The sequence below is a fragment of the Spinacia oleracea genome, chromosome 2 (genome assembly GCF_020520425.1).
Source record: "Spinacia oleracea cultivar Varoflay chromosome 2, BTI_SOV_V1, whole genome shotgun sequence".
Lineage (NCBI taxonomy): Eukaryota > Viridiplantae > Streptophyta > Magnoliopsida > Caryophyllales > Amaranthaceae > Spinacia > Spinacia oleracea.
Genome location: NC_079488.1, coordinates 97,120,042 through 97,147,144, shown reverse-complemented (window position 1 = coordinate 97,147,144; position 27,103 = coordinate 97,120,042). Strand labels below are relative to the sequence as shown.

At 36.0% G+C, this 27,103-nt stretch overlaps 2 protein-coding genes and 2 long non-coding RNA genes across 6 annotated transcripts; 2 read left to right on the top strand and 2 right to left on the bottom strand.

The window, feature by feature from the left end:
• Window positions 1–191: 191 nt before the first annotated feature.
• LOC110787629 (alpha-(1,4)-fucosyltransferase) lies at window positions 192–5,146 on the bottom strand. The gene is made up of 3 exons (XM_021992259.2): window positions 4,518–5,146; window positions 1,043–1,216; window positions 192–963 (listed from the first exon to the last, which is right to left on the bottom strand). Exons 1-3 carry the CDS (start codon window positions 4,998–5,000, stop codon window positions 394–396), a joined length of 1,227 nt encoding a protein of 408 aa, XP_021847951.2. The 5' UTR covers window positions 5,001–5,146; the 3' UTR covers window positions 192–393.
• A 404-nt stretch (window positions 5,147–5,550) lies between these two features.
• On the top strand, window positions 5,551–10,989 carry LOC130468034 (uncharacterized). 2 transcript variants are annotated; one of them, XR_008928323.1, is made up of 3 exons: window positions 5,551–5,953; window positions 9,461–10,589; window positions 10,696–10,989. It is a non-coding gene; the product is annotated as an uncharacterized lncRNA (long non-coding RNA). The 2 variants fall into 2 exon arrangements; XR_008928324.1 differs by having other exon boundaries at window positions 9,641–10,589; window positions 10,696–10,986.
• Window positions 10,990–13,348: 2,359 nt separating this feature from the next.
• Window positions 13,349–17,027, top strand: LOC110787628 (40S ribosomal protein S18). The gene is made up of 4 exons (XM_056837413.1): window positions 13,349–13,506; window positions 13,618–13,778; window positions 16,412–16,600; window positions 16,685–17,027. Exons 1-4 carry the CDS (start codon window positions 13,504–13,506, stop codon window positions 16,788–16,790), a joined length of 459 nt encoding a protein of 152 aa, XP_056693391.1. The 5' UTR covers window positions 13,349–13,503; the 3' UTR covers window positions 16,791–17,027.
• A 6,496-nt stretch (window positions 17,028–23,523) lies between these two features.
• Window positions 23,524–25,611, bottom strand: LOC130468033 (uncharacterized). Of its 2 annotated transcripts, XR_008928322.1 has the most exons (6): window positions 25,463–25,601; window positions 25,016–25,152; window positions 24,878–24,917; window positions 24,661–24,774; window positions 24,398–24,531; window positions 23,525–23,938 (listed from the first exon to the last, which is right to left on the bottom strand). It is a non-coding gene; the product is annotated as an uncharacterized lncRNA (long non-coding RNA). The 2 variants fall into 2 exon arrangements; XR_008928321.1 differs by having other exon boundaries at window positions 23,524–23,938; window positions 25,016–25,611.
• Between the last annotated feature and the right edge of the window lie 1,492 nt (window positions 25,612–27,103).

Sequence of the window (27,103 nt, the reverse complement as noted above, 5' to 3'; positions counted from 1 at the left end):
CATAGACATACCCATCTATTTCAGGCCTTGTTCTTAACTTCATGGTTGGTTTTGTTTAATGGTTTTGTTTAATAACAAGACAGACCTAAAACAAGTTAACCAGCCCATAGCAGGACATAGGCCACCACTAACTGAGTTTGTGCCCCCATCATGGAAGCAATTGCTACATTTGAAAGGGTGAAGAAAGAAGATACAAAAGACAGTGAATGCCATAAAGAAAACAAGAAGTTAACCTAATGACTTTCATTCTCACTACAATGTGATTCTCAGCATCATACAACCTATTTATACTTTCTTTTAACCTAGCAAATGAACACACATTTACAACAAATTTTAATCCCAAAAATGAAATAAAGCTCAGATCTCTACTAGTCGTTAGAGATGATGAGCAAATCAAAGGTTTCTGGCACTCCGGCCGCCCCGTCTACTAACTACCTCACATAGACGGCAGGGCAACGTGTTGATGCTTGTTGCACGAGTCTTTCCATAGTTACCAAGCACACCACATCTTCTCCAAGCATGATATTCCGCATAAGCAACAGGGTCATTAGCAAGTGTCTTTATGTAAGACGCCAGTTCCTCCAGCGAACTATACTTACTACCATCTATTATCGAATTTGGGGGCACGAAGTCCCATACATTTGGTGCTCCAAAATAGATAGGAACAGCTCCAGCGTCTAGGGCATAGAATAGTTTCTCAGTGACATAACTCTCGGTCATAGTGTTCTCAATGGCAAGGACAAACTTATAGTGAGACATGGCACAATGTAAATGATCCCACCATTTAGGAGCATAAATAGGGTCTTTTACACATTCTGGATACATAGAAAGTGCCTTGTCTAGGCCACCAACATTGTTTAAGCACTTCCCAAAAGAATGATAAGGTAATAATGCAAGAAATCTCTTGGCACGGTCGTTTCTCTCAGGAAGGCAACGGGATGATGACCAGTACACAAGAGTATCCTGGAAACAGAGAACCAACCGGCATCAGGTTATACATAAACAGCAAACAGTTGCTTTAGTTTTGCTAAAAAGGACTTACATTCTTCTTCCAAGAAGACACGTGATAATTTCGATTGTTGTGAAATAGGGCTCCAGCATAAGTTGCTTGCACATCATCCTCAGCATGATAACTAACAAAAATATCCTCGCGTCCCGATCGTCTCCTACCAGCCTCAAGATCCATGTAGACTCGTAGCGGGTCACCCATGCGTCTCTGAAGAAATATCAAGCTCTAAGGACAAGCATCTAACGTAGAGTACTGGATAAGGACACAAAAGTAGAACACTAATAAATCTAATGAGTATTGCCTAACACCCAAGGGCCTGAGGCACAGTGCAGAATATCATACGTACTCACTGTTCAAAATGTTCATGCACAAATCCATGAAAAGGGTTTTTTTACCCAATAGATTTTTTGATGTGAAAACAACAGTACCTTTTTTCGCTCATGGCACTCTTATAATTTATAAGCTACAACAGCCTAATAGAGTTGGTTATTGTGACATATAGGCCCCTCAAACCTCATGCATCCTATTCACCAATCTGAACTTGTATGAACTTGACTTGAACTTTCCCTTATTATAACATTTTTAGTTATAAACTTACTTTTTATGGACTTATATCAACTTATTGGTCCTGATTCCTGAAATAAGTGGAAATAACGTGAATATAGGGCCTTAGACTCTTCAGTTGCTGCAATGTGGTACATGAGGAGTACCGAGTACATGAAAAACAAAGCCTTGGAGAAGGAATGAAATCAACAGAAGTTATGGAAGTGTGTGGAAGGGGTTTACTTTCAACAAAGATATGTTACTTCATTACTCATGGCAAAAGGTTAAACAACTTGGAGGACACTCAGTTCGGAAGCTATATATATCACAGGCATGATTTGGCTAGAAAACAGGGGAAGTATGGCCGTGCAATGTTGAACAGTCCCAAGCCGCACGCATGAAGGATTCAAAACATTTATCTTGAATGGTACAAGCTAGATGCAACGTATTGCTACATGGACATTAGTGCCCGAGTATTGCTTACACATTCAGCAAGTTAATTTCCAAACAAAGCATCAACTAAACTGGTGTGTTAGTCATAAGTCATAACTGCTAATTATTGTGGTTTTTTTGTTAGACAATATTGAGTCCATGTTTTATTTATTTACCCAAAAAAACAAATTGAGTTCATGCGATGTATATAAAATCTTAAGACGTTAGAGTCCCCTGCGCGCGCCTGATTAAAGAGAGGCGCACCTAATGAACAACAATTTTTTGGTCAAACACTTGTCTTGCGCCTCTATGAAATCACTTCACCTAATGACCCCTAACGACTTGCACCTTTGCTTTTTTAAACACTGTTTTCATGGGTTCATTAGGCACAAGATGTGACGAGAAATAGACATTTAAGAGTAGATATTTAGGAAGGAAGAATGTTGCTTTTTTTGATGTGTGCTCTTTATTGGATTATCTGAAGATGCTGAGAACAAACCTCAACTCAGTTAGTGGTTTGAGTTTTGGTATGTACAATAAACTAATAGTTATGCTATTACGCTGAAATCTGTGTCTTTTTTTTTGTCAGGGGTTCTAATCTGCAGAGTATGTGATATTAGAAGGTCGTCATTAGTTCATTATATAAATGCCACCATAGTATGCACTTCTGTTTAAGATAATAAATCAGTTACAAGTTGGGAAGTTAATACCTTTGTCACTATACTGCTATGGAATATTTTTTATTTTATTTTTGGAACCAATGTACTTTTGCAGTGGTCTTTATTAGTGACAAAAATCATATGGAAATCGCAGATTTGCATATTACAGAGTAATACAAAATCCTGTTGTGCACTACTGTCCTGTTAGTATTGTGTGTACCTTCTGACAATTAACTCACTAAATGTTTTTAAGCGATATAGATGTTTTTATGTCCTTAGAGATATGATGCATATAGCTTGTATCATCCAAAAGCAAATGTTTAATCACACAACTGTATCAGTATCCAAAAGCCTTGAAGATATGAAACAATCATTCAATGATACATCTCCATTAAACTCCATATTCCTCCAAATATCACTCCGTTTAACATGTCTCTATAGATTATTCAAAACCCAGAAAGACGTAATGGTCTATGTTGTTCTCTGCAATCAAGAAATCTCAGTAACTGAACCTATTTATTGTGCGACTGTCATGTACTTACTGCACAGCCAGACTTGTGCACATGGTCGACTTTTCCTTATAATAGATCATTATTCCTACGTAGGAGAAATTGAAGAGATCAAGAATGAAGGATTTACATCACTCCCAGGATGAAACAAGCTACATGTACAATATTGCTAAGGCCGCATCTAACTTCTGCTACTCCCACTTTAATAATCAGCAAGTTTATTACTGAAAATATGCCCTTTTCAAGGAGATAAATACAACAGGATAAGGGACGCATCTAGTAAGTGTTAAATCAACGTCTCTCAAAGTAAAAGGGTAACCTAAGGCATACACATAAAAGTATAAAACTCAAAATTGGAATCATTAGCCCGGATGTGGTATTTCCATATGCATTTCTTTACAAAGAAATCACACTTTCAGAACTTAAGGGCCGTTTTTAGCCGGCCATAAATGATGTCAAATGGAAATGAATTTGTATGTAAATTTGTAAGGAAAATCAATATTCATTCCCATGGTAATGCTATTTCTTTTCTTTTCTTCATAAAGTTCCATTACCATCCATTACCATTTGGGAAGTGGTATTAGGTGAGAATGCAAATTTATGAAGAAAAACACTAAGTTTGGGATAAAGTCTCATTACTATGGACATTATGATAGATATTTTTCTTGCCAAATAACACATAGATTTATTCTCATTCCCACCATTTATTATTGGCTACCAAACAAGCCGTTAGGGTAATTCAACATCTCCAAATATGACGTAGAAGTATTTCATTACAATCACACCTAAGTGAACACCCCATTACCAATTCGGTAGATATGACAGAGGCCTTAACTTTCCAACTACAATGTCTCTTGTCTGATAGAGAATTGCCTTAATGGTTATATAATGACCTTTCAAACACCATGCACTCGATCAACCTGGAAAACCCTCTTCCCAAAAAAGATTCGTGTATTTAAAGATATAGTATGACAACCTATTCAACATACCAAAACACAAATCACCGCAATGATTCAGGTATGTTTTCTCCATCTTCAAATAAACCCCCAAAGGCACCAATCAAACTAAAGCTAACGACTAAAGTTTTCATAATGAGACCAATACAGTATAGTTTACCTAACTGCTAACAGAGTAACAGAACATAATGGTTTATGATTGCTCACCACAACAAACAAAATCTAAACATTAAAACCTAATTTCCATGTTCAGCTTACAACACCAAATGCACAACAAATCACATTCATAAATTTCCAACTACAGAAACTACACACATTTCCAATACTAATCAAATAATCACAATATAGAAATTAAAAACTATTAAACATTAAAACCAGAAGAAGGGGTTGATTAGGTAAAAAAGTATACCTGCAAAGGAGGGGTGGTGGTTTCAAACAAAAGGGCATCAGGAGGATCAGCAAGAACAGAAGATTTGGTCCATAAACAACTCAACCCACATTTACATTCATACAAATTTTCCAGATTATCAGGAATCCAAGTCCATCCTTTTACCAACACATTCACATGCTTCAATTTCAACTCCTTACCACACCCAATCCCTCCTCCCCCTTCCACGTCACTAAATTGCAAAGAAGCTGAACCATTAGAAAACCCCCAGTTCTGAAACTTTTCCCGGAATCTAGGGCAGCCCACTGCAGAATCCCATTTTCTAAACGCACCCAATAAATCGGTAAAGGGGTCGAGTTCGCTTGATTTGATTGATGGGTCGCTGAGAGGAGGAGAAGCAAATGATGAAAATGGGAAGAATCCAGAGAAGAAGAGGAGGAATAAGATTGAGATTGATAGCATAATTGTTATTGTGGTTGGGTTTATTAGTGGTTTCGATCGCATGACGAACTGTACAGTTTCTCTCTCTCCTCCCTTCTTTTGATGAGAAGAGAGAGGAAGCTTGAAGCTTGAAGCCTTGAATCTTCTGAATTTCTGAATTTCTGAAATTTCAAGTGTTCGTCCAAGCGTGGCTTTGTTTTTACTCAATAGAGAAACTAATCAATCACTAGGCACGCCTCGAAGGAAAATGTTACCTAATCCAAGGGAAAGAAATTTTAAAAATGTTTTTTTATCCACCAAAGTAGATATACCAAGTATAAGTCTTTTGTGTTGTCCAAAAAAAAAAAAGTATAAGTCTTTAAAAAACACCAAACTAAATATTACTCCGTATGTATTGAACAATAAAGTAAAAATATAAAGTTTTAAAACACCAAAGTGAATTAGGGTATTTAAAACACACCAAAGAAAAAGGAAGGGATTTAAAACCCACTTAATTCATATATATTCTAATATTTAATACTCCGTAGCAGGGTAGTTGGAGTGCCACATGGCCCCCTCCTGACATTTCAAGATTTAATTACAATTTTTTTTTTAAAGGTTAATATCAAAGATGAAACGACGAGGTATCCCTTCAACCCTCAACTCCCTCCTCAAACCTTCAACTCTGAAAAATTAATAAACCCAAATTATATCAACCAATTTCATCAATCAATTATGAGATTTCAAATCTCAAATTATGAGTTTATTTTTAAAAAAAAAAAATCAATCGAACCACGCTTCTGTGTCATTCATCGTTGCTCTCAAAATTACAGTTTCTTTCTCATTTCCCTTCTCCAAAAAAATCATTTTCCAATTTCTTTGTTTTTCCTTTCCTACTCCCTTCGCCAATTCAATCCCTATTCATTTCTCTACCCCCGTCTTCCTCCAGTTCTGAATTTTCAAGTTTAAATTGCAAAGCAGGCGAGACTAATTATCAGTAATTTCGCAAAGCATATGAATTCTGAATTTCCGAACAGGTACAAAGTTTGGTTTACAATTGATGCTTTATTTTGTTTTCTTAATTTTATTTTATATGGTCATGAAGTTTGTGTTTTTTTTTTGCTATTTTAGGTTGAATTTCGAGTTTCGGAAATACCGAACTCTAATTTACGTGTCTTGACAGTTCAGAATTGGGATTCTTTTTGGACTTGAAATTCAGTTTGTTTTTAATGTTTCTTTCTGCGATTATTTTTGCTCATGAGTAATTTATTAGATTATTTGATCTGCTTTCAGTTGAATTCCCGTTTTACAAGTTTAAATTGGGAGTTATTTATTTGCATAAAGTTTATAATCTGTACATTTATTGGTGTTTGGTTTGTTGGATTAGTTGTTTGTACGACTTTGTTTTAACGAATTGATGGTGGACGGTCCGGATGGAAATTTCAGTATAAGGTAATTAGGTAAAATCCTCAGTTTTATTGAAGTATTTGATTTGAAAATATTTTTGTAATCGAAAAATTTGGGATTGGATAAATTTTTTGGCATAGGTTGGATTTTTTGAAAGAGTACTTGGTTTGATCTATAACCTGTAATTTGTATGTTCATTCAATTTGGCGTTGGATTCTTTGAATTATTAGTAGTAGTTGGTTTGATCTAGAACATGTAATGTGTGTGTTTGTACAATTAAACTTTAATTGTTGCATCAATTTAGAGGATGGGATTTTAATTTTATGAGATTTATGATTTTGTCAAGTTATTAATGTTGAATGAAGTATGAGGATCTTGGAAATTTCAATCTATGATTGAAAGATTATTATAAGGCTCTCGGCAGTAATATACAAGGAGATATAAAGCCTTCAAATATACCACTAGATGACATTTTAGTGAGCAAGTTTGGTGATTTTGGTATATGTCGTGTAATTTCACATTGTAAAACCACACTGTAGAACACTTGTGCTATTCTTGAAGGATTATATTCTAAAGGAAAATAGTGAGGGATTTTATCTACTAAGGAGAACACTTGTATTCTAAATGATTAATTTTGTTTTCATTCAATTAAATATATGAGTTTTGTTTTCTGCATTTGAGTTTTATGAGTCACTTTTTGATTATTTGGTCTGCTTCAATTGGATTCGATTGTTCATGTTCTATTGGCAGTTTGTTCATTTTCATAATTCTAAAATTAATTATGAAATGTGTCTTGGTTTTTAAAATAACATTTGGATTTGTTCTAAAGAACCGTTTATCTATTTGCTATTTTTTCTTAACGACTCTGACAGGCTTAAGTCGTATCACCTAATAAAAAATAACCTAAGTCCACTAGCTAGGTAGCAAGGGAAGTCAGGATCGAATCCACAGGGAAACAGGCGTTCTTTCTACTATCAATTAATTAATCTAGACTATTGGGAACAAGAGTTGGTTGGTGATTTGTATGCTAAGACTACGAACGATAATTAAACGAGTATGAATCAATATATTAAGGAATCCAGGGCATAGGTTCACCAACAAATAATAATCCAGGACAATGAACAATTACGATAATCGACAAGTAATTAATTAGACTAGCATGCTCTCTCGAATCGATACTAATCATAGACTTAGAATTAACGGGCTCTCGCTACGAATTAACTCTAATTCTACCTATTGGCACAAGCCTAAACATCAAATTGCATCTCTCGAATCTTAACTTGACATTGCATAACTACCACAATTAAACCTGCGCAAATCTAATTGTATAGTGAAATAAACCAATCAATAGGAATCAATTACAATGCCAACAATCATAACTATTCAATATCCATTCATATTAATCATGGATCCCCAAACCCTAGAAATTAGACTACTCTAGCATATTAACAATAAACAAAGCAATTAGCATGATTGAAAACATAATTAAGGCAAAACAAAAGATTGAAATAAAGAACAATACCTAATTGAAGAACAATGGCAAATGAAAGTTTGAATTTTTGATTGAAAATAAACTAAGTGTTTAGAACAAATTAGAGAGAAAAACTAAGTGTTTAATACTAGAATATGAGATAATAAGATGTCCTACTAAATTAACAAAGGCTATATTTATAGTTTAGCCTAAAAACACAAGAGAAAATCGGAATAAAACTAAAGTAAACCGCGCGCTAAAGGCTCCAGGGTTGGCCGCCCGACGGGCGACCAGCTCGAAATCCGCCCGACGGGCGCAGGGATGCCCGGCGGGCGGAGGGAGAAACTTCTAAAACATCTGCACGCGCCCGGTCGGGCGGCTCTCGCCCGCCGAGTGAAGAGAGAAAATGCGCTGATGCAGCTTCGATGGGCGCCCGATGGGCACCGGGCGAGACTCCGCCCGTCGGGCGCCTTCTGACGATCTGATCCTCTGTTTGCTCGCCCGATGGGCGAGGGGAGATCAACCGGGTGGGAAGCTCTTCGTCCGCAACACCGAGTCTAACTTCTGGGGCTCAATCATGAACATCTAAGGCTCCCGTAAGTCGACAAAAGTCGTCCCGAACTCCCTCGGGATCATGTAGTGGCCTAAATCATCAAGAAACGGGCCTAAAAAGACCAATTTCTCACTAAGTATTCCTGAAACTCAAGGCACACTCAAATACACAGATTAGTGCTAAAATGGCTCCTAAGAGCTCATTTGACGCATAAAAGTACTAAGGGACGGGGTGAAAACACTATATAAAACGCACATATCAGACTTCAATTCTTTTTATAAATGATTTGTTACTGATATATCATTTTAATCTCGAAGTCGATAGATTTTTATAATAATACCCTAATAAGACCAACAATAATGAATAATTTGGTTGGCATGGAGGTTGAATTTGCATCCAAGCACAGAAATGCATAATCATGTCCAAACAAGGTATTAGAGCGAGGATACCAATATGGTATGGATATGGAGGAGATATATAAACCAAAAAGAATACGCCAATCTTCTAAAACAGTTCAGCAATGCAGTTTACCAAAATTAAGGTAGAGGAAATGTTGTAATGTATTCCTTCCTGTCTGAGTTCTGAAGTCGCAACCGAAGTATGTCATCGGCTCAGAACCCATAGCAGAGCAAAAGGAAGAAGACAACATATGAAAATTTTATTACTCTTATCCAGGTCCAAAGTCCACAAATAAAGGGGTCAATGCGAGTTAACTTGGTTCTAATTTCTAAAATCCAGATCAAGGAACAGGCCATTGCTGATCTTGCCACAACATCAAAGGTAGTTTTGTTCAACAATTCTCGGCAGATTACCACTAATAAGCTTCTATAGAAAATTCCCACCACTAAAATTTGTATTACTCCGTATTTAGAGTCACACAAACTGTAAACTGAATAAGAAGGTACAAAACAAGACATAGGTAACCGTTCTCAACATGTTTCATATTAAATAAATCCAACAACGACTTGCCATTGCCATTCATTAATCTCTACTTTATCACAAGCTTCTTACAATCTTTTCTATGTACTCGATCATATAGTATTATAAATTAATTTCATGGGTCTTTCTAGCTTGGTGCTCTTCATGTTTTAAGATATCAAATGGTTCATGTAGGTTGGTTCAAATGAAGAGAAGTATGTCTGTAGTTTATCATACAGGTATTCTTATAGAGATAAAAGTGTTATGATATGTTCTTAATGTGTTGAAAGAGGGTATGAAGAGGCAAACTATTTCCAAAACTTGGTGCTCACTAATCACTATGGTGGTTCTCTGATAGTTGTATAATAATTCCAGCTGGTAAGATGTCATGGCTTGGGTTACAGATGCGGGTGCAGTGGTGGTGCCATGGTGTGACAATCGCCGACAACGAGAGAGTGGAACGCGACAGAATTCCTAGCAGCAATTGCAAGTATGATTTTCTAATTAATTAATCTCATTCATGAAAAGGGAGAAGCGATTGGTGAAATTAGATCCATGTGATGAGCAGAGCTATGCTAGCAAAATTTACTTGGCCATGTGTAAAGGTTCAAAATCATGGTAACTTTGTCGTAGGAAACACAAAGAATGTCTCAGCAGACAACAAGACCCCTAAGTTTCATTTGGATCAAGAGGCAAACACGGCTTCCCTCCAATTCAGTTTGATGGTGGATAATGATGCCAATATTGAAAAAGCTCTTTATCCTGGTAAAAGGAAGAAGACAATTCCTGATTTACTTTATTGGCAGTGAAATTCAATTAAAGAGCAGTTGATTAATTTTGAAAACGTGACTTCTAAAGGAGAAAGGGAGAAAGCAGAGATCCCAAAATTTGATGAAAAATGTTTCTTCTTTTTGTCCCTATGCCCCCAATGATTATATATGTAGTGGTTAACTTATGTATGTATGAGTTGGACTCATGAACGCAAACATAAATCAAACGTAACTCATGCATATTTTTATTTTAGTATGGTCCTTAATTGCTATTTTTGTTGTCACTTGAAGCTTCTGTGCTCTTTTTTAAGTGTCCTGACACGAGAGCAGTAAGACTTTTTGGCAGTGCAGTGCTACATTTTGTGTGGTTAATTAGTTCTTTAAGTTGAGGCAATACTGTTTGTTAAACTAATTCCATTTCCATATATTTCCAGCACAATCAGTCTCATGGATTTTGTGATTTAGAATGACACATCTCCTTCTCAGGGAGCTCTTTATCCTGGTACTGGCTTTTGTAGTGAATTGTCCTCATCTCAATGGTCAGATTGGTTTATGTAAGTTGAAATGAATTTCTTATACTTTAGTCTTGCGAGTTTGCTATATAACCAAGTTTCTCATACTTATTCTCTCCCATCAAAACCATGCTTATATCTACTGCAGGACTGTCCACTAACGAGACATGCATCTTCATAATCGAGTTTGTAGTGTTTAATTGACTTTAATTGAGAGCAATATGTAGGACTGCTTATTCATAATCTGGAAGCAAAAGGGACACAAGTGGAGTCTTTTCCTACAATTCTTGCTCCAACTTTAAGGTAGTGGCTTCTGAGATGCCAAAATTGCTAGATGTGGAAGATCGAGGATATTTCATACGTTAAATAGATCGAATTGAATTTCTTCGTTATCAGATGGTGCATGACTGTTTATTTTATGAATGTATTCAATTTCAATAACAATAATCATTGCACCATTCTTTTTGTCTCTATTTTTACTGAATTTGTTATGTTTTTGGTTTGTGTTGACTACAATCACTAATTAACGATAATCATTGCACCGTGTTTTTCTTTCTAGATTTTTTTTTCACAATTTACAACTTGCTACGGTTACTAATTAACGATATGTTGCGTTGTCGACCTTCACACATTAATCTTACTTCCCTTCTGACCTATATTTTGAAAGAATCCACTTCGTATTTTGAAAGAATCCTCTTCGTATTTGTAACAAGCACAAAGTGGATATAAATACTCCGTATAATCTTATTATCATTATGATCGATGATATAAAATTACTTTAAAAGAAACACCAAAGTCGGGGTTAAAACTAGTTCTAATTAAAATCTGAAACTTTAAATTAAAATATTACTTTTTAAAATAAACAAAAGTAATATTGTAAAAGTCACGTGAAGCAAATGGGTACACACGATGTAGTACAATTAAGATGAAGTTAATTATATAATGCCCTAGATCATGGATGACGATAGCTACTCAAAGGCCGAAATGATGAATATCGTGAACGATAATCAATCTACTTTTTAAAATTTTAACATTGTCAATTGCAATTTGTTTAAAAATATTTTTTTGTGGAATATGAACATACAACACAACGTTTAAAAATAACATAGATCTCATTTTAACTCTTAACACAAATATCATATTTTTTTTTTAAACGAAAAATTACAGTTTTAAAAAGAACAGAGATCTAGCTTTAAGTCCAAAACCATTAATGAATTTATTTAAAAAATAAATAAATTAGAACATAGCTTTAGTTAAAAGAACAAATTAGACTTTTTAAAAGAACACAAATCTGATTTTAAGTCTAACATCATTAACACATTTAAATCTTAAAAAAAATAAAAAAAATCGAAAAGATACAGTTGGACCCCGAGTGACTTGGCTTTGAGTTGCCTTGGTCTTAGGAGGTGATGACCCTGTCTTGTATCCGACATTTCGAGGCATTCCGAATTGATGTGCCATGGGAGGTTTTGGGGTGATCGAAGTGACTTTTGAATTAGGTACTTCTATTTGGGTTATTATTGGTTGATCTGATTTTGGTGCTGTCATCAGGTGGTATCAGCCAGGATATTGCTAAATGTGCTCTAAATCATATTATTTCCAAATTCAAAAACCAAAACTTAAAATTGGTCTTCTTTAAATCATTGGTCATTTCTTAATTTTTATTTTTATGAATAAGTCAGGTGCTTTAAGGGGAATCATGAATTTTAAATTAGTCATATTGTTAATAATCATGTCCACTTTCGAAAACCGACAACAAAAACAAAAAAGTTTCATTTGTGATTTCCGTAATATGGTTCTTATTTTTCTTAAAGCAAAATTTTGGAAACAAAAATGATAGTAACGCCAAACGGGGCCTCCTCTCTCATAGAGCTAGGCATGGGTATGCCGATCACGCATGCTTCATATGTTCGACACGAAAGGCTCAACACAATAAAAGCCCGTTGTAAACCCGCACGACATGCACAACAATGAGCAATGGGCCGTGCATGGACATGATTTCATAAACTTTCCATGAGCACGATGGACCTCCACATGTCAACACGTTTTTTTTTAACAATTAACAAAATCTTAAAATTGGTAAAGGACTTCGCTAGCACGACCTGCCCGACACGACATTTGGGACAGGTCGTGCATGTGAATCATTCATTCATTTGTAGAAGAAAGACATGAGCCTGATACGAGTTTTCCTTATACCGTTCTAGATCAAGTGTAAGGGGCCCATTATTCACGCGAGCCTGACGTACACGGGGCCGTCACGTGCCTAGCTCTATCTCCTTCCTCCTCTTTCTTCATTAGGACTAGTCTTATGTGCACGCGATGCGTGCGAATATAAGAAACATATTTGTGTTATTACATTTAAACCTGAAATAACATGTAAAAATATAATATAAATGCGATGTGTTCGAATATACTATAAATGCGGTGCGAATATAAAAAACATATAATATAAACAGATTATAAGAAACGTTTTATCCGAGAAACATATATTATAAACAGAATATAGTATAAATGCGATGCGTTCGAATATAATATAATATAAATGCGGTGCGAATATAAGAAACATATAAGTTAGATATAGCTAAACGCATAAACAAATTGATTAAAATGCTAAAAATTTATTTACGAGAATAGATTGATTAAAATGCTTATTTGGGCTTTAATTATTGGGTAAATCGTCATTATATTCTCTATTCTATAATCATGGAGGTTATTTCAATAATTTAAGGGGAACACCAATAATGAATTTACTAAAATAACCTCAATTTTTCACTTATATAACATATATAAATTTAACTTGAAAGAAAAACCGGAAAATAAAGTATATCAGACCGACGTCGTACTACCAGCTATCAGGGCGTCAGCGTTTTAAAAGCCAAAACCCTAATCTGCGAAAACATTTCTTCACTTACCAGCAGCCGCGTCGGAGCTCCACCCCCACAACCCATCTGCAATCATGGTTCGATCTCTCTCCTTTTTCTTAAAGAATTATGATAATAAATTCTTAATTTTTAGAAATAATTATCTGTTTGATTAATTTGCCTATATTTGTTGCAAAATTTATGAACAGTCTTTGGTAGCAAATGAAGATTTCCAGCACATTTTGCGTTTGTTGAACACCAACGTTGATGGAAAGCAGAAGATCATGTTCGCAATGACTTCAATTAAGGGTATTGGCCGTCGTTACGCCAACATTTGTTGCAAGAAGGCCGACATCGACATGAACAAAAGGTTTAATTTTTTTCTCCAAAACTAATATTTTTAGCACAATTTTCATCATTTTATTTCTGGGGTTGATGTTTTTTTTTTTTTTTTTTTTTAATTTTTATTTATAGAATGTTGAATGTAGAACATTACATGTCTATCAAAAAAAATAAAAAGCAAAAAGAACATTAGATTTCTGGGAATGTTATATTTAGGATAATTCTTAACTTATACTGCTCGTTTATTGATTATTGTTTTTGGGTCTGTTGATTGCTCTTAATTTAGGAATCAATTTGCTGCATCTTGTAGTTTAGCATAATTATTATGGAATTTTTTTGGGGTTTTGGAGTTTGTAGCTCTGCTACTTTATAATTTTTTGTTGTTTTAGAAAATTCAACATAATGTTTGTGATACGGAGTATTAATCATGCTTGATGCTTATTGTTACAGCTATATGAACTTTGATTTTGTTGGTTAAATGATGTTGGGAGGTTTGATGCTGTTTTTATTCAGTTGTTTTTGTCAGAATGATGTAAATATGCAAATTTTCAAGTGTATTGTTATGATTACTGCTATTGAGTAGAATATTAGCTTTTAGATTTAGAATACTCAGAGCCTAATTGCAGAGGTAACAGAGTAGAATTGCTTCTTCTATTTCATTGTTACAAGTCTGTTGATTTTAAATATCGCTGGCCTGGTTTATCATAGTCGTGTAGAGAAGCTTATTTAGGTTTTGAAGCCTTTGGCACCCAATTTTTCTCAGATTTGGACATTTGGTCATTGTCTTGGTTTGAACTTCTGTTACTGGAAGTGTTATTCCACAGTAGATTGTAGAAGTTGTTTTCACTATTCTATCTCAAATCCTTGGTGTATAGCTCTTGCCTAATTCTTCCATTGCAACAATCCTGTTTTGCTATGCATTGGTTTTGGTTGTATCGGCTATCAAAGGGTTTTTTAATTAATGAAGTTGAAGTTTATTTTCACCATTAAGCTTTCTACAAATCAATGCACATCATACTTCTAACATTGCTTTGAGCAATAATTCTCTGGAAGGATTGCTTCTAACGTTTCCCTTCCAGCTATTTCTCGTCAGTTTTAGTCTACCTTCCTCATTATTTGTTTTATATGGATAGGTACTACAAATTGACTGCCTCCTGAACCCTTGGACAAATTATGGGGTGACCTTACTTCTTCAAATGGTTAGCCATTGCTTAGTTTTAAAAAGCGCGCTTAAAGCCCTGGAAGCTCGGAAGTTCACAGAAGAACGCTTTTGCGCGCGCGCTTCCTAGCCCTTCTTTTTAATAAAAAAAATAAAGCCATGTGACTCTAATCTTCTTTTTTAAAGTATCACGTGATTCCTTTTTCTAAAAAAGTGAATATTTGGGGTTTTGAAAACCCTAGTGCAATTTTCTCCCGTAGCTAAATTTCTCTGGCCTTCTCGCCAAATTTCTCCGGTCGGATTCTGAATTTTTCTTTCATCTTTTCGATTCTCTTTTTTTTTTCATCTTTTTTTCCATATTTTCTCCATCTTTTCTGAACTTTTAATGCGCTTCGCCCGCAAAAAGCATGCGCTTAAGCTCCCGGTCCCTTTTGCGCTTCGGTGCGCTTCGCGCTTTTCCAAACTAAGAGCCATTGTAGTGTCAGGAGGATGGGCAGCAAGCCAGCAATGCAAGTCTAGATTCTGGCTGTAATGGCTCTTCTCTAAAGAAGAGGGTTGTGGTTGTGCTGAATGTACCTTTTTAACTTGTTGGGTGACTTAGGCCTGTGATATTTGGTGCTAAGCAACCGTTTGTGGGTTCCTTATAGTCGAACTTCTGATTTATGGCCTTCGATTTTTCTTTGTAAAACCTCTTTTGTCCTAGTATAATACTCCCTCCGTCCCGGAATACTTGACCTGTTTTCCTTATCGGGCCGTCCCTTAATACTTGACCTGTTTCTAAAAATGGAAATATTCTAACAATATTATATTATTTCTCACTCCACCCCTATTAACCCACCTACCCCCTACTCCATACAAAAAATAATTAAAAATTCAACTCCTACTCTCCCCCAACCCCACCTCTTAACCCACCTCCCACTAACTACATTAAAATAATACCCCACTATCAACTACTACCTATTAAACTAAATAAGTCAATTCAAGTCCCTTAAACTCTGTGTCGGTCAAACCGGGTCGAGTATTCCGGGACGGAGGGAGTACGTGTTTGTGCGCATTGAACAGGAATTTTCAGAGGACGATCAAGAGCATAATTGTATAACTGATTCTGGTGTTTTGCATATGTATCTGTTTCATTGGGGTTTGTCTATTCTGTACTTCAGTACATCAATTTAATAAGGCTTAATAATTGACCGAAGAAGATACCTTTGAAACTTGCACTTGTAATCCTTTATGCTTACAACATCCACTAATGTGCGATGCTGAGAAATATTGGAGAGTTCATAGTAGTCAGAAATAGAGGTTCTTGTTGATGAAAAATGAGATATGGGGGTTCTTACTTCTTAGTGATATGAAATTAGACACTTCGAGTCCCCGAAGTATGCATATCTTTGCATACTATGAATGCATTAAATGGTTTCTGCTCTAGAACTTGTTTTTTTATGAATATCTTCCTGTGGTTTTCATATATAGAAGCTATCTCTAATCTGCAAACTTTGCTGCAGGGCTGGTGAACTGACAAATGCAGAGCTAGAAACTTTGATGACAGTTGTAGCAAATCCTAGGCAATTCAAAGTCCCAGACTGGTTTCTCAACAGACAGAAGGACTACAAGGATGGAAGATACAGTCAGGTTGTTTCTAACCAACTTGACATGAAACTCAGGGATGACCTTGAGCGTCTGAAGAAGATCAGGTGTGTTTTCTTTTACTGAATGCTTCATGTTACCATTGCTCTATGATACAAAATGCCTTTTTAACATTTTGAAAAACCTTGCAGAAACCACCGTGGTCTCCGTCACTACTGGGGTCTGAGAGTGCGTGGACAGCACACCAAGACTACTGGACGTAGGGGAAAGACTGTTGGTGTCTCCAAGAAGCGTTGAAAATATGTTGCTGTTTCTTTATGGATCTTCTATCATAAATCATGTATTGTTTTTTCGTCTGCTAAAAGCCCTGAGATTTGAGAATTAGTAATACTGTTTTGGCCAATTCAGACAGTTTTTGTTATTTTTGTAGATCATAGCTTCCAACTTGTTCATTTTGTTCGGAGGTTATACGGTTGCAGACTTAGCAGTACTGCGGTAGTAATGAGAAAAATATGCGGTGGTTTTTTTGGTTTAGATATTGCTCTTCACAACCATTGTAATATTGCCCCATTGTTTGTGTTTTGTACTTGTTGATCGTGTCTATTTGATCTTTGGTTGGCTATGATTGCTGGTACATCTAACAGCAATCTGTATGACTGCTGTTAGATGTAGATGGCAAGTTTGAACAACATATGTGACAATGTCGAACAAGAGATCAAAATGCCTAGCTAAAGGGCGTTTCAGTTCAAGTGAAATTAATATTATTAACGTCACAATTTATTATTGTATTGGATATTCAGAAATGATAAATGTTGGTTTCAGTGAGAGCTAAACAAACGATCAAAAGACAAGATAAGAAAATTTGTCGGAAATAAAAATATGTTTCATATCGGAAATATAAATATTATTGAAGTCGAATATATTAACGGAAACAGAAATATGGTTCGTTTCAGAAAATATTATCGGAAACGAAAATATTGTAGGAATCAGAAATACTATCCGAATTGATAATATCGTCGGAATCGAAAATATTATTGTAGTCGAATATGAAATAATTTCGGAATCGGAAAACAAAATGGAGCATGGCGAGCGACAGGACAATGCGCTAGCACCGACTCGCCACAAGGCCCACAACGCAAGGCACAAGCCAAGCGTTGCAGTGCCAGTGCGCAGGCCCAGCGCCCAGCGTGTGTGCGCATGCTTCTGGCTAGCGCTGCTGGGCCGAGTGCAAGCTTGGACGCCAAGCTTACTTGCACAACAAGTACACGAGGTTGGAGAGGGGGCATGCTGTGATGTGTGAGCAAACACATCACAGGGGTATTTTCGTAAATTTACACCAACATCAAACAAATTAGGAATATGACAAAATGAATCGGACAACCAGAAAAGGACAAAATTAATAAATAAAACAGAAGTGAATGACAGAAAAAGAGGAGAGAGAAAGTGACATGAAGTACAATTTTTCTTTTACAATGTACCATTTATTTAAAAAACAAGTACCATTTTTTAACAAAACACCATTTGTTTTTTACAAAATGCCATTCTTATTTAAAAAATACCATTTCATTTCATTTTTTGTACCATTACATCATTTGTTCGATCCATAATCGGTCCAAAAAAATATGACAGCAAGCAGTTTTGTCTTTTCTCTATTTTGTCTCTTTGTTGGTGTTATGTTTTTGGTGATACATCACAGCATGAGATTTTTACTTCCTCACAAGTACACTTGGCTACAAGCTTCACTTGTCTAGTTGTCTTAGTGGTTTTGGGTTTTGGGATTTTTCTTAAAACTGCCTAAACCTAATCTAGGATTTTGGCCACTTAGGGTTTTCCTATTTCCTATAAATACATGTTCTATGATCATAGAACATACACGATTTTTTAATACAATACTTTTGCATGTCACATCAAAGTGAGATCCCGAATCATTATACCTTAGATTAAATCTTACTTGGTTGAACCTAATTAAGGTGGAGTTCTAACTTGTTCCTGTTCGGTTCGGGAGCAGCAAGGGAGGGCACGCATCATAAAGTATGTAACCGACATTATGCTAATTGATTATGTGCATTTAACATGGATTTTGGTAATTATGGTTTTTCCGCATGTCATTGAATTGTTCATAACCTAATAATGGTATCACGAGCCTCTTGTTTAATTGCATAACAATTATTAATATTGATTAAATTTTATAATTTTGCTAGGAATTAAAGGGGTAAATTGATTTCGTGGTAATTAATTGCAAATCTATACAATTATTTAATTATATGTTCGCAGGATTTTCGGCAGTTTTGTCAATACTCATCGGAGTCTTATGATTTTATAGTGAATTCCGCATGTAAACGATGTTTTAAAATTTTGACAAAAAAATATTTTTCAGTCGAACCCAAAATCCCCAATCGAAGTCTAACTATGACTTTCTGGAGGTTTTAGTTTTTGGATGCTAAAACTAATATTTGCGAATCTTATTTAATAATCTTGAATTAATAATTGACCTACTGCTTATGATTAACAATTTCAAGATTTAAATTCATTAATTATGCTACCTAAATTGTAATTATAATTAATTTGTTGAATTTCGAATAGATTGGATTTAGTTTCGTTTTTCATAATTAATTGATAATTTAATTGAGATCTCATGGTTAGAAGACCACCTAAAATTTATTAAAGTTTGAAAATTTAAATTTTTGTGAACCCTAATTTTAATCCCTAAAATTTATGTAATCATTGTTAATTAATATATTTTAGATTTTTCGCCTAAATTCATGAAATTAATATGATATATCAATTTTTCATGAACTTTAAAATTATGAAAATTTTATATTTTTATAAAACGTTCACGAACTTGCGCATACGAACACGACCACAAGGGCCAAGAAATTATGCGCGCCTCAAGGGCGCACTGCTGGGTGTGCGCGCACAACGTGCAAGCAATGGAAGCTCGTGTTGTGCGGCACCTGTGCAGAGTGCGAGTGTGTAGGGGAGCGCGCGACAGGCTTGTGTGTTGCCTGGGCGAGTGAAGCATCAAGCGAAGGAAGCGAGGAAGGCGAGGGCAGAAACATGGGCCAACGACACGACGAGCAAGGGAGCTCTCTTGCGCACTGCGCATGGCTTGCTCGCCCAACCAACGCTGGCGATAAGCCGACCCAGCATGCACATTGGCGCTACACGATGGCAAGGCCCAAAGCCTTGGCCACGTGCGTGCAACCCATGGTGTTGAAGAGGGTGTATGTGCTAAGCGAGGCATGGGTTGTGCCCATGGGCCTTGCTAGCGGTACACGCATGAGGCGCAATGGTCTTGTGCCATTGTATGCCTTGTGCGATTTTGATTTTCCGTTGAGCGACAAACTTAATTAATTTTATTTTCTTGCTTATAATTTGTCTCAGAATTTAATTTTATTAGTTTAATTATTATAATTAATTTTATACTAATTATTTAATAAAATTAAAACCTTCAATAAATTATAATCAATTCATTTAATCAACTAAAATCAAATAATGGGATCTTAAATAATTAGCATATGAGCTTTAAATTTTTAATTAAATTTGTAGTTTTCAATTGGACTTGGAAAATCATTTTTATGTTTAAAAATTAGTTAAGCACATAATTCTTGGTTTGAGTGGGGGCTTTTATTCATATTTTGGTTAAACCCATGATTAGTTCCTTATATCCTTAAGATTAACAACTTGATTAGAACTAATAAGGTTAAATAAAAATAAGTTCATATCAGATAAGGAGATATAAGCTAGGTGAACTAAACGGGGCCTAACTTCCTTTGTGAACTTCCTAGGTAATGACATACTCTTGTTTGATTGCACTAAGCCTAAGGAATTCACATTTTCTAAGTAATGAGAAAAATTTGCGGTGGTTTTTTTTGGTTCGGAGGATATTGCTCTTTACAACCATCTTTCTTAGGGATTGAATTACATTATTATTTAATCATGATTTTTCCAAAGCGCAAACGTGAGAAATAATAGTTCCGTTTCCTGTAAATCTGTAATACTGCCCCATTGTTTGCGTTTTGTACTTGTTGATCGTATCTATTTGACCTTTGGCATTTAGCTAATCAATAGTAAGATTGCTGTTAGTTGCAGATGGCAAGTTTAAACAACAATGTGAGGATGTCGATCAAGTGATCTGAATGCCTAGCTAGAAGCCCTTTCAGTTTTTCGTGTCTGTGTCGGGTCGTGATTCTTTTGTGCTCGTGTCGGGCCGGGCTTTTTTCGTGCCGGGTCGGGTCGGGATTTGGGCCGACCCGGCCCAAAGCCATCTTTAGGAAAACCTATCCTGGTGAAGATATGAGCAGCAACACGAGCCCAAATAATTTGAGTCTTAGAGAACTTCTGAACTCGCTTCAACAACATAACAACGTCCTTATCCCGTTCGCCCATAGAAGAAAAGGAGAAAGGAAGGAAACCATAACCAATTTCCCGACAACTTGTTTCGTACTTGACCTGCTTTCGATTAGCCGCATCAGTCACAACCCATCCTGTAACAAAGTCATACAACCCAGATTGTGTCAAAGGAGAAGATCCCGTCAAGTCAACACACATATCACGGCCCCGATTCAAAGATAGAGTAACACGTCTGTAGTCGGAGATGCAGTAACCTTTGTGAAATATATATCTGCCAATTTCTTCATGAGTTTAGGGACAACGACCTCACTAGGATCACTCAAAATGTCAAACTCCACAATTCTATTAAATAGACTCAACGCCTCTTCAAAGACTCGACCAAGACCAACAATTCCAGCACGGCGTAGAAGCTAATTTGTCTGAAAACCATCAGAATGTAATCGAGAAACAAGAGAAGCATAATGACGAACATCACCTGCGGAATAAACCCAATCCCTCCAAATGCAAAAGGTAAGGTGGCAAGTCACCACTGCCAATTATCAAACCCTGGCCTCGAAGCAGTAACAATACGCTCCAAGGAAGATTGAAGACGCCTACATTTGACCTCTGGCTAGAAGCGATAAGTTTAGTGATGAAACAAAACATCCACTTGTCAAACGCATTCCTAATCAAGCAACGGACGTTCTAAGACTGAGTGACTCATTATCCAAACCCATATTTCTATTTATAGTAACTGTTATTAATAGTAGCTTCCATTCTAAGTATCTGCTAAAAATATTAACCGTCCAAGATAAATTTACGGGCAGAGTTGCACTCCAACTCAACCCCTAAAAGTGATTGATAATGGAGTTTTAGTTGCATTCCAATTAAACTCATAAAAGAGATAGAAAAGCAATAGTTTTAGTTGCATTCCAATTAAATTCCTAAAAAAGGATTGAAAAATAGAGTTTTGGTTGAGATAAATTCGAAATAAGGATTAAATGCGTATAAAAGAGTTTTCGGCAACTTTTGTGTAAGACCGCCTTACCGGAAAGACCACTTTAGTTGCTTAACTAATTGGTTCCATATCTTAACTAATTGGTTACATTGCTTAATTAATTGATTCAATTGCTTAACTAATTAATTCCTTTGCTTAACTAATTAATTTCAGTGCTTAACTAATTAGTTCAAATGCTTAACTAATTGATTCCATTGCTTAACTTATATGATATCAAGGTGGTCTTTGTGTAAGACCACCTTATAGAAAAGTTTGTATGAGTTTTAATCCGGAATAAAACCAAATTATACTGAATTACTCCTTAATGTGGATAAAACGCGTGGAAAACAAAACGTGCGCGAGAAATTTCTCACGCACAGGGCCCTGCGCAACTAATAATTCGTGCCATAGTCCAAGCACAAGAAAATTCCCACGCCATTATTTCAGTTCAACTAAAAGACAAACTCTAAAGTAGATCTGGCAGACATACGTGTGCCCGAATATATTCTCACGCCTGAATTTGTGCGCAAGAATTTTCGCGCGCACCAAAGCTTTTCAGTAGTTCTCAAATTTCGTACAATCTCTATCTTTCACGACACATTTTTACTATAAATAAGACCCTCAATTATCCGAGCAAAGGATACCAAATATTATTCTCAATACTATACACAAGTTAAACCTAAGCCTAAGCCGTCCGTATATTCCATATACTCCGTATATTTCGTAGTTCCACCGTATTAACTCTAGTTAAGAGGAACTCAGCCCCTATGAGCACTTAAATTAAGCCTGGATCCCGTCCAAGAGTCTAGTCAAGTCGAGGAAAGTACGTTGCATAAAAGGAAAACTAGCAAAGTCAAATGGTTAATTTTCTGAGCACCGCAATATAGCCAAAAACTATATTGTGAAGTGCCATAATCTGTTTTACTTTAATCACCATTATTAATCTAACAAACTTAATATGATTATTTATAACTCCTAAAAAGATTTTCTTAGACAATACGGATTATTGCTAGCTACCTTAAATCAATCTATATCATATATTTGACATTTATTTAGTTAATTATATGTGCATTTAAAGCAATTCAGATTAGTAACATAGTATAAGGCATGTTCGTCTTCGTTACATTGATCTAGTAAGCACTGCTTCATGGGCTAATACTGGGCACTCCCCGTATTAATAAATGTCCCCCGAACCCTCAATATCTACTCGCAGGATGTATGTTGAGTGATCTCCACACAAGGGATCACAAGGGAACCTACGACCGTTCACTAGTAGAAAAACATTCATTTGAGGCGTCACTTTTATATTCATTTGCGGCGTTTTTGGCGTAGCAGCAAATAGAGTGGCAGCAAATGAATAGGATTGATTTGCGGCGTTAAAAAACGCCTCAAATTAATCATTCATTTGCGGCGTCAGGTAGAAAAAACGCCTCAAATGAATAATATTGTAAAGCGGCGTTTTCTACCTAAACGCCTCAAACATTGTAAAATTGCGTGAGTTTAAACGCCGCGAATAATGTGTAATTTTTTTTTATAAATAATTTTATTTTTTTATATTCTACAATCCCAAAAAATATAGAACCTGTACTCACGCCATATTTATACAATGTCCAAAAATATCATCAACCACCAATAACTTCCAAGAAACTTTGATTTTCACATATAAATCAACCATCATATGTTTACAAAAACAAACCACCTAAATAGTGATAGGACAGGTTAACTGTCGTGCCAAACATTCAATAAGCTACCTTATATAGCAGACATTTGATATTTTCCACGCGAAACCGAAAACATTTGACAACTTATATAGCAGACACACATAATCCCAATATCTTCAGACAAGAATATAAATCAGGTTTAACCTTTCAAGCAAACCTAAACCGTTGGCCTGATTCATCAGATGACGATATATCCTTTTCCTTTTCCTTTGCCTTCCTCCTTTTAAGTCGGGAGAAGTGCTGCATTATGTCTGCACATTCTTCTTCTAGTACCCCTCTTCGAATGTTCATCTTGGAGTGGAAAGGGTGTACAGGAGCAGCTGGCATCTCTGTCACTTCTGAAGGTTGATTTTATTATCTCATGAGGTCAGCCACTCAGGAACATGACACAGTGCCTGTTAATCCAAGGAGCGTGTGAAAATGCTTGTTATTGCATATAGATTTCGTATTTCTTAAAGTAGCATAGTACATAGTAGATGACAAGTAACATGGGGGAGGGGAGAGAATGAGGGGAGGTAGACAGGAGAAGAAGGAAGGCAACTCGGAAAGATGTTTGCCTGAAAGCCATAACTAAAAAAATACAAGAGGGCCAACAACTTGAAATCAGTTAGTCACAATACCATATAAAGTTACAATGGGATGCATCTAATCAGATGTATGTGTTTAACAGATATAATTCAAGGTTATACACCAGTAACATTTCTTACGGCTGATAAATATATTTTGTAATTTTTTTAATGTACGCCTGACAAATTAAAGGTCACCATAATAGTGAGTTTCAAAAAATTAATCTAAGTGAATGTCTTGTTCAGAGAGAAAAAATGCTCTAAAATATAGCATGAAGTCATCCATACCTTATCCAGCTGCCATCAGCTCCAAGAAGCTTATTAGGAGCACCCCAGGGTACTGATTCTGACTTGAAGGATGGCTTCAGCAAACATGGGACATGGCTCCAGTATAATATCAAAGTCTTGCTGAATCTGGCAAACTAGAAAATAAAGCCACATTGAACATTTGAACTACGAAATAAGTATGTATTTAAATCTATCAAGTTCATGAAGTAAAGCCCCCCTTAAAGTTTGAAAATAGAATTTTAATCATGGATCAGGTATCAGACCTCAGCTATCACAGTAACAATGCATTGAGGTAGTCCTTTAAGAGCTACAGATTCTGCCGTAGACATTGTTGTAGCCATCTCTTCACATGATGCAGTATTCTGCCGAACAGTGACCTGTAAATTGTAAGGAAATTTGAATCCTGCTTTCCACTTATCATTGTAATAGTATGAAAAATACTTTCAACATATATAGAGAATGTGCAGTCAGGGACTTTACCTGTTGAACTGTTTGCAATGTCAAGACCTTCTAGCTCTATCTGTTAACACAACAGCAAGATCATGCATGATTCAAGTTTCATGTATTGGAAGCTACAAAAAGGAGATATCAAGTTCGTAAATTAAAAGCTTTGCTGACCTGCCAGTAACCACTATCAGTTACTGAGACATAAGTATGATCCCCTAGATGGTGTTTCAGGTCAATGGCGTCGAAAATAATTCACCTCCAACTTCTGTATTCTGTGGATCCTTATTAATCCACGGAGAGAATATTTCCTAAAACAAGGGTAGAACACACACTGAGTGATGCAGCATTAGTGTTGGAGTATATGCAACAATTCAACATGCCACATCAGCCCACAAGCCTGCAATTCCTAATCAAGCTAAGCAATCAAGGCAGAGCATGCACAACAGTTATGCAACAACTTCAATCAGAACCAGCCCGCTAAGTCAAAAGGCAAAGGGAGCTTTTCTATTAAAGTCCAAAACAGAAGTTACCAAAAAACAAAGCAACCAATCTGATTGCATCAAGGTCAAACACTTAAAATTATAGCAGTGTATACTAAAAGGAATCAGATCACCGTACCCATTGATATACTAGCTTCAGTCTGTACTCTATAGGATAATTAGGATCATCTCAAAAAGCTGACACCCTCGATATTATGTGACCAGTAACTCATCCAAGAATGGTGCAGAATTCTGCACTAGTCATAGCAACAAATGGATATGTGCCACAGATTTGACAATTGATAAGGGTTTATTTCACTTATAACAATATAGGTTCTATTCGATCAAACGACAACTATATTTACTACAGAATTACTCAACTATGATACTAGCAAATAGCAAGCACACATAGACAAAACGACTATAACAGTCAAAATATGACCGTAATTCAAATAGACAAAACGACAAGGAGGACGAAGGAGGAGTGACACATACTAATTTGTCAAGTACACGTAGCCTTTAGTGAGACGACACGGTGGATACGAGTCTGAAGAGTTTTGTGATAATCATGAAAAAGACTGGAAAGCATGAAAAAGAAAAAGGGACTCAATAGGATATCACATAGCTTCCCAGTTCTAATGCCAATACCCAAAGCGAGTTGCTACCAATTTGATAATCTGAAGTCTCCACCTCATCAAAACTGCAGTTTTAGACAGCTTTGGCATGGACTACCAGCATGCAAAACCAGAGCCTTGATCAGGTTACTTCAAGTGGTGTCTACCTTATAATAGTGATTTTGATATGAAAGCAATGCAGGCACTTATAACAACACTTGCAAATGTATTAAAGTCATGCTAGAGTTCCAAAAGCAGAATAAATTTATAAGCAAAGTAACTGAACCAAAACAGAACAAAAGCAAACAGAACGGACAAAACCAAAACATAACCAAATTTATATGACAGGTTGTTTATATGCTTAACTGAAATTCACGAAATAGAACTGAACTATACAAAATTGGACTATACAAACAGAACACACATCAACCATTATGCATAACACCTAACTGCATACCAGCATATACATACCAACACACAAATCAACACCATAAAACAGCAGCATCCCCGTGTAACATATCACAAACCGGTACGACATGTAAACCCCACATTTGAAACATCTACAATCAAGTTTATCAACTAAAATTAAAAAGACGAAGATGAAATATGAAAATTTTAAAGTAGCCCTTACAATAGGTTTTGTCTGGATTTGCAGTTCACTTCGTTAGGTGGAAGAGCAAGCTGTTGTTCTTCTTTCAGCTCAGGCAAGAACTCATTTGGGTGGGATAGGTCATATCCCTTCACTTTCTTTTGTCGTCTTATTGCACTCTTTCTCTTATGGCAAAGAAATAATCAAATCCCAAGTGACCAAATGTGACAGTAATAAGTAAAAAAAACCTTGTAAAAAAGAAGTCGAAATATTCAGTTGCAAGTTTGTGTATAAGAAATTAACGGAACGAGAAGTTAACTTCGCAAGCTTTCCCATAAAATGTGGAAAATATATCAGCAAAAGAAAATAAGGTTACAAAATAACTAACCTCCCAGGTAAAGGGCTCAAGCCATATATTATTAGAGGTGTTAGTTCTAGTGCTTCCTCAAGTGGATACAACCAGAAACAAGATAATTTCAAATTTCCATGTGAAATGAAACTGTTCTACACTGTCCTGGAGGAATGTTGCATTTTATCTCATTCAATGTAATCATAACAGCCTACAGCCTGCTGGGGG